Genomic DNA, 15,129 nt, shown 5'->3' with positions numbered 1-15,129 from the left:
ATGGATGGATGGATGGATGGATAGATGGAGGAGATGGGTAGATTAAGAAATGAAAGGATGAGCTGATCTATGGATCAGCTCCATCACTGTAGGAAGGGTCTTTGACCTCCAGGCCAAAGTGAGAAGGCTACAGGCCTGTTGTTGGTACATGTATGGATCAGTGGATGTGTGAATGAATGGAAGGATAGCTGGGTATTCACAGCACAGACAGGAAAGTAAGTGGGCAGTCATGGGTAAGCGGTTAGGGCGTAAGACTTGAAACCCAAAGGTTGCTGGTTGAACTCCCGACCCGCCAGGATGGAGGGAGGAGTAATTAACCAGTGCTCTCCCCCATCCTCCTCCATGACTGAGGTACCTTTAGCATGGTACCGTCCTGCCGCACTGCTCCCTTGGGGCGCCATTGGGGGCTGCCCCCTTGCACGGGTGAGGCATAAATGCAATTTTGTTGTATGCAGTGTGCAGTGAACACTTCTGTGCTGTGTCAGAATGACAATGGGAGTTGGAGTTTTCCAATCGGGCTTTCAAGGTACCGGTATATGAATGCAGATATTTATGCAGCTCATGTCCCTGCACTTATTGCTTAGAGTTTCTGTATTTGCTGCATCTGCAGTCAGATGTCACTGATATTGAGATGTTTAACATAATGACAAAACAAGATCCGCTACTTTCTAGCAGATCAAAAGAAGAAGAAAAACCTGTACAGAAGGTCAGCAAAGAGGATTGCAAACATTGTTTTGATATGCACGGTGCATTTTCCTTGAAGCAACGTTTTTTTTAGGCACTCTGACAAGGTTATGTCTCACACAGCACGGGAATTGTCAGATAAATGAAAAATCGGCCAGAACTGGATGGATAGAAACGTGTATATTTGCTCAGGCGTGCACAGAGGGGTGAGTTGAGGCAGTGGGGTAGGATGGGCTGGATTTTCTGTTCTTTGCTAGAGTGGGGTGGGGTGGGGTAGGGTAGGGTGTTGACTCTGTGGCCTCTAATTAAATCTGTCAGTGTTTCACAGGATGCTGGAGTGAAAAGGCTACCCCGAGTCGTGGAGAGCAGAGGGGAGGAAAGACAAGCGAGAGGTTGGGTGGATGAATGGGGTGAAATGGGGGGGGAGGAGGGAAGAAACAAGTTGAGCTGAGGAGAGGGGAGGAGAGCAAAGAAGAGCGGGTGGAGGAGTGGAGAGGAGTGGAGAGGAGTGGAGTGGAAGGAGGGAGAGGGGAGTGGAGTGGAGTGGAGTGGAGTGGAGTGGAGTGGAGTGGAGTGGAGTGGAGTGGAGAGGGGTCGTTGTTGGCACAGGGCTTCCTCCCATGTCCTTTGGCCTGGATTGGCCTCCGGAGAACTCCAGCTGAGGAGGATGACGTAAACGCATGGCTTCTGCAGAGAGACAGGGCAATGTTGTTCATGGGGAGAGTTGAGAGTTGGTAGTGGTGGTGGTTAGGGTGAGGAAGGGGTGGGGGAGAGTGGGGGAAGTGATAAAAGGGAAGTGCAAGCTTGGTTGTTACATTGCATCAAGCTCCCCATTTAGGCAAACCCCCCATTGACAGGAACTGCTCAGAGGTGGAAACCAATGGGTGATAATGAGATTGATCTTTTAAATGCCTTTGTGAACTACTGCTGGAAACAAATTGAACTAATCAACACAGTGACTCCAATGCTGAATGTGTAGCAAACATTTTTTTATTGGTAGAATAGGCACTTCTTTGGTCAGGTGAAATGTTAAGCTTCGTCACATCATGCAGTATGCCCTGTCTCAGGTTAATAAGTGCAACAATAGTGATTATTTATGTTTTCTCTTTGAAGATATGCAGACATGAATTTGACTGTGTGATTTGCAGACTGGTCTTAGCAGACTAGTCTGGTCTGGGGAAAAAAATGCCTTTGGTGTTTTATGAAAATGAGTGCAAGCCACGATTAACTTTTTACTCCAGCAGCTCGAAGTCTGTGTAAACACAACTTAGTATAGCAGTAGGTGTGCATCTGAAGTCCCAACAAAGTCCCAAACACACGGCGGACAATCACTCATGCACTATTATATTATTAGCTTTCAATTAACATCGTAATTGCTCAATGTTTTCATTCTGAGAAACCCTTTAAGCATTCAAAGCCGGCCTTTCCCACCACACATGCTGTGTGTGGCCTGCTGGATTGTACATCACTGCTCTACACCCCTTCACTGACTCAATACACTGTACTACTATATACTGTATTGTCATTACATGGCTTTGGCACCAGGGTCTTTCTTTCTCTCTTTACTACTGTCTCTCTCTCTCTCTCTCTCTCTCTCTCTCTCTCTCTCTCTCTCTCTCTCTCTCTCTCTCTCGTCTGCCTCTCCCGCTGTCCTTGTGCTATGCGGTGCCAAGAGCTACTAGTTGTGTCAGGAAGTGGATTGTCGCCACTCTTGGCCTCTCTCCTCTGTTGGCCGTTCAGGCGACGCACTCTCTCTCGCTCTAGCTCTCTCTCTCTAGCTCGCTCTCTCTAGCTCGCTCTCTCAAGCTCTCTTTCTCTCTCTCCCTCTCTCTAGCTCGCTCTCTCAGGCTCTCTCTTTCTCTCTCTCTCAGGCTCTCTCTTTCTCTCTCTCTCAATCTCTCTCTTTCTCTCTCTCTCAATCTCTCTCTTACTCTTTCTCTTACCCTCTTTCTTTCTTTCTCTCTCTTTCTCTCTCTCTCTTTCCCACTTTCTCTCTTTCTCTCTTTCTCTCTTGCCCAGTTTCTGTCTCTCTCTCTCTCTCTTTCTCCCTCCCTCCCTCTCTCTCTCTGTCTCTCTTTCTCTCTCTCTCTCTCAGTCTCTCTCACACTGTGTGCCAGCGCTGCTCTCTCTGAGGCGAGGCGGTGTCATGGCTTATGTTGGCCCCACAGCAGGCAGTGGGCATGCTGATGGTACACACCTACTTGCAAATGAGCTGTTTCACTCAACAACAGGGCAGGGCACCACTTAGCACAACACAACACAAACCCAGCAGCTGTTTCACATAGACACTGTCTCCCCCTCTGTCCTTTTCTCTCTCCCTCCCTCTATTTCTGTCTCTCTCGCTCTCGCTCTCTCTCTCTCTCGCTCTGTCTCTCTCTGCTCTCTCTCTCTCTGCTCTCTCTCTCTCTCTCTCTCTCTCTCTCTCTCTCTCTCTCTCTCTCTCTCTCTCTCTCTCTCTCTCTCTCTCTCCATGTGTTCTCTCTCTCTCTCTCTCTCTCTCTCTCTCTCTCTCTCTCTCTCTCTCTCTCTCTCTCTCTCTCTCTCTCTCTGTCTCTCTCTCTCTTTCTTAACTTTGTCACTCTTGTCACTTCTGTTCCTCCATTAACCTCCATGTCCTTGTGTCTATTTCTCCCCTGACAGCCCCGGATGGATCAGTATTTCACTCAGATGGAGAAGATCGTCAAAGAGCGGAAGACCTCGTCCCGCATACGCTTCATGCTGCAGGATGTCATCGACCTCAGACTGGTAAGAGTGTGTGTAAGAGAGAATAATGCTTGGAGACCACTTGAAGTGTTCACAAAAATGTTTTGGGTCCACTTCTGACCCACTGAACAATTAAAACTCAAATAGTCAGCAGCAACACAAACACATACTATTTTTGTTTTTTAGAAAATTATTTCAAGGCCCACTTGGAACACCTGGGCCCTGGCCCACAGTTTGAGAATCGCTGGCCTAGGGTTTTGAGTGTGCACATCACCAACAGACAAGACATGGTTCTTCATTTTTCACAGTTGAAAAAATAAAATAAAAAAGGACCTCAACCCCTCACCACCTTCCCACACTCTTGCACACTTGGAGGCTTACACTCAGGGCTCTAAATTATTATGTTTTCCATCCCCAGCCAAAATGGCTAGTAGGTGCTAATCTTACTAGTCAAACAAACACCCAGTAATGGGTCAAAGTGGCTAGTAAGTTGTTTTTTTTTTTCTACTAGCCGAACTGAAACTTCACCAGCATTTGGCCGGTTGACTGATGTTAATTGAGAGACTGCTTACACCTGCACACACACAGCTGCTCCGTAGCTTAGTGGTAAGAGCGCTGGCCTTAAGAGCAGAGGGTTGCAGGTTCAAATCCCACCCTCCCAGCACCTTCATCCATGGCTGAAGTGCCCTTGAGCAAGGCACCTCACCCCACATTGCTCCAGGGCCTGTCGCCATTACCCTGAACCTACATAAGTGTACTTCGCTTTGGACACAAGCGTCAGCTAAGTGTAATGTAAGTAAGGGTTAACGTTCGGCGAGAAGGTCGCTACCGTGGAATAGCAGCACGACAGAGAGAATCTTTAGACCCCGACGCGGAGCGGAGGGGTCTTGTTCTCTCTGAAGTGCTGCTATTCCACAAAGCGACCGACTCGCCGAAAGTTAACCCGCTTATTATATGGATATACTTAAATGATTCACACATGGCGGGGACATTTCTTTAGACCTATTTAATGTTAAGATTGTTGCTGCGCAAAACAAAACAGTGCCGTTGTGGAACACCGCTAGGCAACAGCTAGCCAGGACAACAGGTGTTGTCTATCACAGCAGCTGATTAGAGTGACAAAAGACCGGACCCCCTGCGGAGTGATATGAAACATTCGCTTTAGCCACTGACTTGTAGCCTATACAAGCCAGTGGCTTTAGCAGTGAACGTATTGTTGCCATTGACAGCGGTAGCCAGGACAACGGGTGCTGTCTATCACAGCAGCTGATTAGAGTCTTGTTGAAAAGTCGCTTTAGCAGTGAAAAGTCTTGTTGCCATTGACAGCGGTCTGTTATAGACCAACCCGTCCGTTATCGAAAAATAACAGACGTGCGAACGTTGGGGAGCCCTGTTGAAATGAATGGAGCATTCGACCGATGACGTCACAACCATATAATAATGTAATGTAATGCTCCCCCCTCTCCCTGTGCAGCACAACTGGGTATCTCGGCGAGCGGACTCGGGCCCCAAGACCATCGAGCAGATCCACAAGGAGGCCAAGAAGGAGGAGCAGGAGGAGCAGAGGAAGGTGCACCAGCAGCTGCTGTCCAAGAATGACAACAAGAACAGGAGACCTGGTGGGTTGCAGTAGTGATGACAATGATGATGATGATGATGATGATGATGATGATGATGATGATGTCCAACAAGGACAACAAGAACAGGAAACCTGGTGGGTTATAGTAGTGAAGAATGATGATGATGATGATGATGATGATGATGATAACAATAATGATGATGATGATGATAACTGCTGTCCAAGAATGACAACAAGAACAGGAGACCTGGTGGGTTGGAGTAGTGATGACACTGATGATGATGATGATGATGATGATGATGATGATAATAATGATGATGATGATGATAACTGCTGTCCAAGAATGACAACAAGAACAGGAGACTTGGTGGGTTATAGTAGTGAAGAATGATGATGATGATGTTGATGATGATGATGATAATAATAATAACTGCTGTCCAACAAGGACAACAAGAACAGGAGACCTGGTGGGTTGCAGTAGTGATGACGATGATGATGATATGATGATGATGATGATAACTGCTGTCCAACAAGGACAACAAGAACAGGAGACCTGGTGGGTTGTAGTAATGATGACGAAAATATGATGATGATAATAATAATAATAATAATTATAACTGCTGTCCAACAAGGACTGTGAAAACTTTGCCAAAATGTGACCACCTCCTTGGAGACAATTGCTGGATCTCAAATGGTGCACTTCATGTTTCAGTGTGTATGGCATATTAGTTACGCACTGAAACATAGTGCCCGAAGCACACAAGTGCACCATTTGAGATCCATCAAATAACTGTGTTTTGAATAGCATAACTCGTACAACATGCAACTGGAAGTGATCCAACTGTCCAGGTACAGTAAGAAGTAAGGCCTCTCTAACACCCACCGCCCCCCACCCCCCTCTGCCCTTCGGCCCTCTGTTGTTGGGCCTGCCCCCACTGCCGCCCGTAATCTGCTTATACAGCTTAGACTGCTAGTCCTGCTCAGACCTCCTCCGTAGACCTTCACGGCTGCCATGGGTTGGAATGGCTCTAAAACCTAAATACGTTTGTTAACTTTCTATACCCAAAACCCCCACCACCACTACTACCTCGGCATCTGAGTGAACTGCCAGTACCATTCGTTCTAATCGCTCTTCAATCTTACTGATATAATAATCGTATCAAAGATTATTTTGATTCTTATTCATAATAGACCGTCTCTGATCGTATATCATATATGCCTACAAGGATATGTCCTTACAAACAGATTCATTGTTGTCTTCTATATATATCCGTAATCAGATGGAAGTGTACAACACTGCTTCTTTTACTACTCACCATTTTTATTTTTTGATGTGTTGACATTAGCACCTGTTAAAAAAGGAACTTTCAAGGTGTGTGGACCCTTTCAAAACTTTGTCTTCCATATTACCATCATAGATACTGTAGATAGCCTTTATTGTCCCCATAGGGGACACCGCCATCATAACTTGTTACAGCCAACATGAAGACAAAATATACAACTCAATACACAATAGAAGTACAAATAGAAGGACAAACATATAATATATAATAAGGACATGAAGCACAATACTTGCACACTCACACACTCACACACAAATACTGTCAGACACCATAAGCACATAGTCACACACACACACACACACATACACACACACACACACACACACACACACATACACATACACATACACACACACACACACACACATACACACACACACAGACACACACACACACATACACACACACACACACACACACACACACACACACACACACACACACACACACACACACACACACACACACACACACCAACACACTCCAACACAAATACTGCACACTCCAACACAAATACTGTCAGACAACATAAGCACATACTCATACTCACACAATAAGCCATACAACCACACCAACAGGCACATACTATGTACACTATATATATACACAACCAGGGGGGACCAATCATCATCATGATTTGTAGGTGTGGCAGAAGAGAATATCAGGCTGGTGGGCGATTGTAAATGAGTGGATTTGTGCGTTCTGTGAAAGCGAAGTGAAAGCCGTGATAGCCCAACTAGGAAACTCCAACTCCCATTGTCATTGTGACACAGCACTCCACAGCACCCGATTGTTCACTGCACACTGCACACAGCAAAATTGCATTTATGCCTCACCCGCGCAAGGGGGAAGCCTCCAATGGCGCCCCCAGGGAGCAGTGCGGCGGGATGGTACCATGTTCAGGGTAACTCAGTCATGGAGGAGGATGGGGGACAGCAATGGTTAATTACTCCCCCACCAACCTGTCGGGAGTTAAACCGGCAACCTTTGGGCTACAAGTCCGACGCTCTTAACCGCTTACCCATGACTGTTATGTGATTACTGTTTATGTTATTGTTACCTTGTATGTGCTTACCCATGTCTGTTATGTGATGCTACTTGACTTGCCTTCTGGGTCATGTTGCCCAGTCCTTCCCGTAAATGTTTTCCTTTTGTCAGACTTTTGGCTCCTGATTCACGACTCGACTTTCTATTCTCACATTTTCGCTCCCCCTGTCTCTCTCTGTCTCTCTCCCCCTCCCTCCCTCTCTATGTCTTTCCCCCCTCTCCCCCTCTCCATCTTTCTCTCTCTCGCTCCCTCCTTCTCTTTCCTCCTCTTTCCTCATTCTTGCTTTCTCCCGTTCTGTCACCTTCTCTTCCTCCTATCAGTGGTGCAACAAAGAAGAGAAGAACAAAGAGAACAACAACAGAGAGAGGAGACCTGGAACCTGGTGCCGGTGACCAAGAACAGCAGGACGATAGACCCCAGCAAGATACCCAAAATCACAAAGGTAGATCATTCACACACCACCCTTTTTAGATGCGTCCTAGCATCTCTATAACAGGGTATGTCCGTCCGGCGGTCTGCCTGTCTGTTGGTTGGTCTGTGTGTGTGTCGGTCCGTCTGAAACGCATTCTGTAAATTGTAATTCCCTCCAGTGACCACAAGGCGGCAGTGCATAGACGTATGCATCTTTGTCTGCCTGTCGGACTTGTTTCCCCTTTTCCTGCTCCGTACGTCATTTTCACTCCACCCACCTCACAGCAGCAGGGCTGGATTAAGACGGCCTGGGGGCCCTAGGCTGCAGGTTACTGTGGGGCCCCTGGAAGGCAAATGTCGCGACAAAGTTACATAGACAGTGGGGCCATCTCAATGTCAAGTATTCTAGCCTTGCTAGGACGTGAAACGCCTGGTGTTGGATCCTCTGCGGAGTTCACCAAAGAGTATCCCATCATTGGACGTTTCACGTCCTAGCAAGGCTAGAACACTGCGCATTGAGAAAGCATTGGGCATTGAGAGCCAGTGTCTGCAATGTTTCACTTTTGCCCAATCAGGGCCCCCCTGGCAGGTACCGGTAGATGCCCCAAGGCTGCAACCACATCGACTTAGCCTATGCATTAATTTGGCCCTGCACATCAGTCATTCAGGCGGCTGCCTAGTAAGCACCACACAGCATGGGCTGTTCAGGAGCGGCACAGCAGGGAACCCTGTGGAGTGGAGTGGAGTGAAGTGGAGTAGAGTTGGCACAATGTGCCCTGATGAAGGGACTCTTTAATTTGGTCCGAGGGGAACTTTTAACATCTCGCTCGCTCCCCAGTGCAGTCATTTACGACTCTAGGCTCAGGCTGCTCTAGCCTCTTGTGTAAGGGGATGGCTCCCCATGCCCACGCATATGTGTAGGTGTGTGTTGCATGTGTGTTGCGTGTGTGTTGCGTGTGTGTTGCGTGTGTGTTGCGTGTGTGTTGCGTGTGTGTGTGTGTGTGCGTGCGTGTGTGCGTGCGTGTGTGCGTGCGTGTGTGCGTGCGTGCGTGCGTGTGCGTGCGTGTGTGTGTGTGTGCGTGTGCGTGCGTGTGCGTGCGTGTGTGTGCGTGCGTGTGTGTGCGTGCGTGTGCGTGCGTGTGTGTGCATGTGTCTTGCGTCTGTGTTTCGTTTGTGTGGTGCGTGTGTGGTGCGTGTGTGGTGCATGTGTGCATACAATGTTTGCATGTACATGCGTAGCAGGTGTGCACTCTAGTGCTGTCCTCTAAAACGCCTAGAAACCAATATAGTCTGCACAGTGGCGCCATCTGCTGAAAGCAGTGGTAGTTCTTATTGCAGCAGTCTTCCCTCATTCCGGCTGTTTGATGTGGGATTTCTTGTTTCAATGCCACCTGTGTGGTTATTTTCGCTTCTCTGTATTAGAAGTACGCATAGACCTGCGTGTGTGTGTGCGTGCGCGCGTGTGTGTTGACCTGTTTGATCGATTGTGCCTGTTTTGATATACGGTATGGATGTATGATCTACTCGGTGGAATGTGAGCATTAGTGTCAGTGCACAGTCTGTGTATGTGTGTGTGAATGTGCATTTCATTTCTTCTCAATATTTAAATATTGTGTGTGTGTGTGTGTGTGTGTGAGAATGTGCATTTCGTTTTCTGTCAATATTTAATGTGTGTGTGTGTGTGTGTGTGTGTGTGTGTGTGTGTGTGTGTGTGTGTGTGTGTGTGTGTGTGTGTGTGTGTGTGTGTGTGTGTGTGTGTGTGTGTGTGTGTGTGTGTGTGTGTGTGTGTGTGTGTGTAGCCCTCCATGGATGATAAGATCCAGCTGGGGCCCAGGGCAGGAGCTCTGAACTGGATGAAAGGCAGCAGTGGGGGAGCCGGAGCCAAGGCCACAGAGACACAGGGTAAGGAGACGCACCCACACGTTTATACTGTAGCCAAGGCCACAGAGACACAGGGTAAAGAGACGAGACACACCCACACTTTTATACTGTAGCCAAGGCCACAGAGACACAGGGTAAGGAGACGAGACACACCCACACGTTTATACTGGAGCCAAGGCCACAGAGACACAGGGTAAGGAGACGCACCCACACGTTTATACTGTAGCCAAGGCCACAGAGACACAGGGTAAGGAGACGCACCCACACGTTTATACTGTAGCCAAGGCCACAGAGACACAGGGTAAGGAGACGAGACACACCAAGACCCTTATATCGTATACACTATGCCTCCCATGCTGTATAGATATCTGAAAAGCAGGTGCCACACAGGCACAGAGTAAAGAGACGCACAAGCAACCTTATACACGATGCCTCTCATGCTGTATAGATACATACAACACTATCTGGGGAGCACACCAGCACCAACGACCTTCTATCGTATACACTATGCCTCTCATGCTATGTAGATACATACAGTATTATCTGACAAGCTAGTGCCACAGAGACACAGGGTAAGGAGAAACACCCACACCCTTATATCATATCCACTACATACAATACTATCAGGGTAGCATACCAGCACCAATGCCCTTATATCGTACACACTATGCCTCCCATGCTGTATAGATACATACAATAGCAGGGGAAGAAAGGAGTCACCGGAGCATCTTCAGATGTGGAAAATAACTTGTTTTATTGGGCAAGCGCCAAGACGTTTCGACGTTCACACGTCTTCTTCAGAGTCAATATTGAGACGTGTGAACGTCGAAACGTTAGTCTTGGCGCTTGCCCAATAAAACAAGTTATTTTCCACATCTGAAGATGCTCCGGTGACTCCTTTCTTCCCCTTCATTTACCAAGTCCTTTCCCGAGACGCACCAGATTGTGAAGTGCAGGAGCGCGGAGGATATCTCTCTTTGCTACTAGATACATACAATACTTTGTGAAAAGCAGCTGCCACAAAGCACACAGAGTAAAGAGTCGCACAAACACCCTTAAATTGTATCCGCTATGCCTCTCGTGCTGTATAACTACTACCGGTACATACAATATTATCTAATGCTGTGACTGTGATTGGCTGATGGCCGTAGTAAATCAGGCATAAACACACACCATGCCAAACTGAGATCCTACTGTATTTGTGACTAAGTTGTACGTGACAATGTGGTAAGAATGTGGCGCGGTTGGGATAGGAGACTAAAGGAAGACCATATCTTTTGTACCATCTGTAGTTGCGCTGTCAATGTGATTGCTACAAAAACTCAGTGAGGTAAGGTACAGGAATGGAACGTTTTTGCAAAGTTTGTGTCTAGCAACGCGATGAACTCAGAGAAACTCCAGCAGCAGACTACACAAGCACCCTGAGGCTGTGTTCAGGCTACCGGGTAAAGCTTTTTAACCCATTTAAGCCTGAGGCTGCATATACAGTAGCATTGACCTAGGCGGCTGGAGCAACATAGACGCTGCATTCAGGCTCTTGAGATTTGAGTAATTTATTAAAAATCAGGGCATGTAAGAGGTGAACACATTCTGATGCAAGATGAGGGTCGTAGCTGTAAATGCAACTTATTTTATGTTTTTATGTGCTTTGGGGATTGAGATATTCAGATTTTTATAAGCTTTTATAAGAGGACATATTTTTCCAAAAAGTGCTTAGACATGCAGCAGGTGGGTTTTATTTTAGAGATGTATAGAATGGAAGTATCTGGATTTCATTTTTGTAGTATGATCGATCTGGGGGTTTAATGCATCGACTTGAGAAGTGTGTATTGTTCAAACTTCTCATTTGTCTTACAGTGCAACTGAAGCTCACCTCATTACAGTTTGGTTTTATGGGTACATTCACACACCACCACAGCATGAAGCCCATTGCGTCAAAGTAAAGAAACAAAGATCACTGTTGATTCAACAGCAGGTTTTTCAATCAGCCATTGCAGAGTCAGACAGTCAGGCTTGCACTTGAGAGATTGTGTGGGCTTTATGTAATGGATTTTGTATAGGTGAAACTATGTCAAGGTTGACTGGACTATGTTCTTTGAGGAAAATGGAATTTACTCTGCTGAAAAGTACAGCTTGTGAATGTCATTATGAAACTACATAAAGTGACTGGGCTGTATCCAACACTGCAGGTTTTGCCTTTTAACGTGTATTACTTTTCACTTTTTATAACTGCAGTGTGCCTTCTGTATAGAGTAATAGGTAACACTTTATAATACCGACTCCTTGTTAAGCATTAGTTATGCATTTGTTAAGCATTATTCAAACCGTAGATAACCCTTTGTAAAACATTTGTTAACCATCATCTCTTTGTATATTAATGATTAAATAATGGGAAATAATAGTGTTAATGGTTTTTGATACTGATACATATGTCGGGGAAGGATTGGCAAGTGAGTAATTTCATTGTATTATGAGCAGCTATATATTTTATGAATGGTACAAATTAGTCATGTGATCATGCATTCCCTTTTATATACTGGACAGATTTAATGGACCCCTCTGACTGTGGTAAGCCATGGTTGATTCAGTACATTACTCAGCTAGATTAGTTAGTGTTTAATCGCTTCATTAACTCATTGGCTGCCTTAGCCGTCGAATGACGTCATTTCGAATAGTGACGCCCCCTGCCTTCGACGTCGTTCGCCGATAATTGCGTTTTTTTACAGCCACGCCTTGAGGACGGTCTGACCTATGTTGTGTATTAATTTCACGCCTCTAGTCATGTTCTAACTATTCCTGTAGGTGGCAGAAGTGTCCTTAGGAACAGTCAGGGCAGGGCATTAGCTCACATCAAGAGGAAATGTCAAGACAAAAACATCCCTTTTTACTATTATAATCTCAAAAGTAGCATAGCAAAATCATTTTTGAAAGTAAAGCACCTGTGACAGTAGTCTACTTTCTTGCCCTCTGATTTTAACACAGGTATTCTACTGATTTTAGTGTCCAAGCCTGACAAAAAAAAAACTTCCTCTCATGACCAAAATACACCCCCCTGTTGCCATCTAGCTAGTAGACATTGTAACTAGCTTGCCCAAAATACACCATGTTCAACCAGAGATGATCTGTGTGGCAACTGTTTCATTTTGGATAATGTGATCAGCCTACACAACATCAGGATGATGCCTACAAAAGATCATCTAACAGGAAAATGCACGGGACTAGTGGTCACCTCAGTTGGGAATGTTTGGCTATTGTTTGCTACGCTAGCTAGCTAGCACGAAATCGCTAACAACTTACAACTAAGCCTAAATAAAGGAGCCTTGGTAAGTCAACTATTTTTACTCATTCTACAGTTGCAGTTATGGATCTGTATAGTATGATCAGCTTACTGTATCATCAAAAAGACAGGGGGGTTGCAGATTCTTGGAACAGTAGGCTAGCCGTTGTGTCTGGTCAGATACATTCAGCCCCTGTGTTCTAATTTCTCTGATTCAGCTCACATGAGAAAGCATTGCACTTAGCCTCAGACCAGCTAGCCTTCCCCACTCCAATCGGCTTGTGAAATGTTGGATATGTGATCAGTACTTTATCAAAAGAAAATTCATTGAACAATATATGACAAGATCACTATAGCAGAAACATGATGACAGTAATCATCAATCTGCAAATTGTCCGCTCTGCCAAAGAAGCAGCAGTAAGCTAAGTTGTGCTGCCTGCCTGCCTCCCAGTTCATACGGTACAGGAGGAAACAAATCAGCTGTGATTTGTTCCTCAACGAGAGGACTACAGGCTAAACAGAGGGACTATGAGACAGTATTTCTGTGAGTTTAGTATTTCACATGAGTTACATGCACCATGATTCATTGTGCGCGCCAGCAACAAACCAAAACACTCTTGTTTTCAAGCCCACCCCATTATATTTCAGTACATTATTAGGTTGAAAAGACCATACAAACGATCTTTTGTTCTGGCTACAGATGACAGGAGACTCTGTAATAGCATCTGATAGGTTTGGAGTTGTTAGGACGGTGTCATTATGAGCAAAAACACTTGCAATTATAGGTCAACTTCAAATGGCGTTTTCTCAGCTTTTTGGCTAGAAAGCAGCATTTTGGCGAATTCCACTTATTTTCAACAGATGATTATGGAAGAACGGAAAGGGGTAGAGAGACACCGTTTTTTTCTGATGACAGATGAGCGTCTAATCTGTGTTTTGATAGGTATGGTGTTGACATAGACACAGAACTGAATTTTCTGTGAGCCTCCAAAAAACACCCAAAATGCTGAAAAATCTCTGGCACTCTGGGTTACTCTTTTATGAAAATGGCTGGCAGCCAATGAGTTAAGAAGTAGTTGTATAGGCCCTATCGTGACACAAATGGTAGTTCACTCGTATGCTATGCGGCCGACCCGGGTTCGATTCCCAGCCAGGGTCCTTTGCCAACCCTTCCCTGTCTCTCTCCCCCCACTCACTTCCTGTCATAACCTTCACTATCCTGTCAAATAAAGGCAAAAAAAGCCCCCCCAAAAAGTAGTTGTGTAGCCAATCATGGGCAGTTTTGTCGAGCTTAGCTTTTCCTCCTGAATTTGCTCAACTTCTGTAGTGTATGCATTGCCAGACACAAGACATTCGTGGGTGGTTAAAAAGACAGAGACTATCATTTTTAAGTCTACACCTACTCCAGGAACAAAGCCTATCTTGATACAACTCTGTGCTAAATCAAGTGTAGTTTACTTGGCAGGAGTGCATTCCTCAAAACCGTAGTTGCTAACTGTTAGCTACTTTGCTCTTTGCAATGCAATTTCCATTGACAACTACCCACGTTGCTAACTGGCTAACAACTACGCTTTCGAGACACGCACCCCTTGCTTGCTTCTGCCATCTGAGCAGTGTGAAGTCCATTACGCTGCTTATACCACAGTTAAATCACTCAAGTGTGGGGCTAATTTAAGGTGAGCGCTTTGATGGATACACTGGGCTTGTTGGTAGAGCTCCCCCTCCCTCCTTAGCTTTGAATATATCTATCTCCTCACAGGATTGTCCTGGTGCACTGATGAGTGTGGGTGCACTGAAGCGCTAATTTTGCCCTGCAGCCATAAAACGCTTTAATTTCTACCTCACACACATTCAGCTGCTTTACTCTTCCGCCTCCTTCTCTATTTCTGCTATCCTCTAATTTTTGAGACGCTGTGTGTACATGTTAATTTTAATGTGCGTGTGCGTGTGCGCGTGCGTTTCTTTGTCTCTGCAGAGGTGTCTCGGAGCAGTGCTACCTACTCTGAATCGCTAATTATCGAGACGCTGTGTGTACATGTTAATTTTAATCTGTGTGTGTGTGTGCTTGTGTGCTTGTGTGTGTTTTTGTGTTTCTGCAGAGGTGTCTCGGAGCAGTGCTAGCACTCTGAATCGCTATTCGGCCCTGCAGCCGTCGAGCCAACAGCCCCCCCGCAGCTCTACACCCCCCTCTGACTTCGACTCT

General features: G+C 45.9%; 1 protein-coding gene across 3 annotated transcripts in view; it reads left to right on the top strand.

Moving 5' to 3' along the window:
- The window catches only part of eif4g3b (eukaryotic translation initiation factor 4 gamma, 3b), a 90,050-nt gene that overhangs the window by 62,937 nt on the left and 11,984 nt on the right, over positions 1-15,129 (top strand). For all 3 annotated transcript variants that reach the window (XM_063208412.1, XM_063208413.1, XM_063208411.1), the window contains exons 21-25: positions 3,325-3,429; positions 4,862-5,006; positions 7,678-7,799; positions 9,568-9,670; positions 15,026-15,129. The exon at positions 15,026-15,129 is cut by the window's right edge and continues 17 nt beyond it. In XM_063208412.1, coding sequence (XP_063064482.1) covers positions 3,325-3,429; positions 4,862-5,006; positions 7,678-7,799; positions 9,568-9,670; positions 15,026-15,129 — 579 coding nt within the window. The remainder of the gene's footprint in view (positions 1-3,324; positions 3,430-4,861; positions 5,007-7,677; positions 7,800-9,567; positions 9,671-15,025) is intronic.

Source organism: Engraulis encrasicolus, chromosome 10 (assembly GCF_034702125.1).
Source record: "Engraulis encrasicolus isolate BLACKSEA-1 chromosome 10, IST_EnEncr_1.0, whole genome shotgun sequence".
Taxonomy (NCBI): Eukaryota; Metazoa; Chordata; class Actinopteri; order Clupeiformes; family Engraulidae; genus Engraulis; species Engraulis encrasicolus.
The sequence above is the reverse complement of the archived record's forward strand: the minus strand, read 5'-3'. Positions and strand labels throughout refer to the sequence as shown.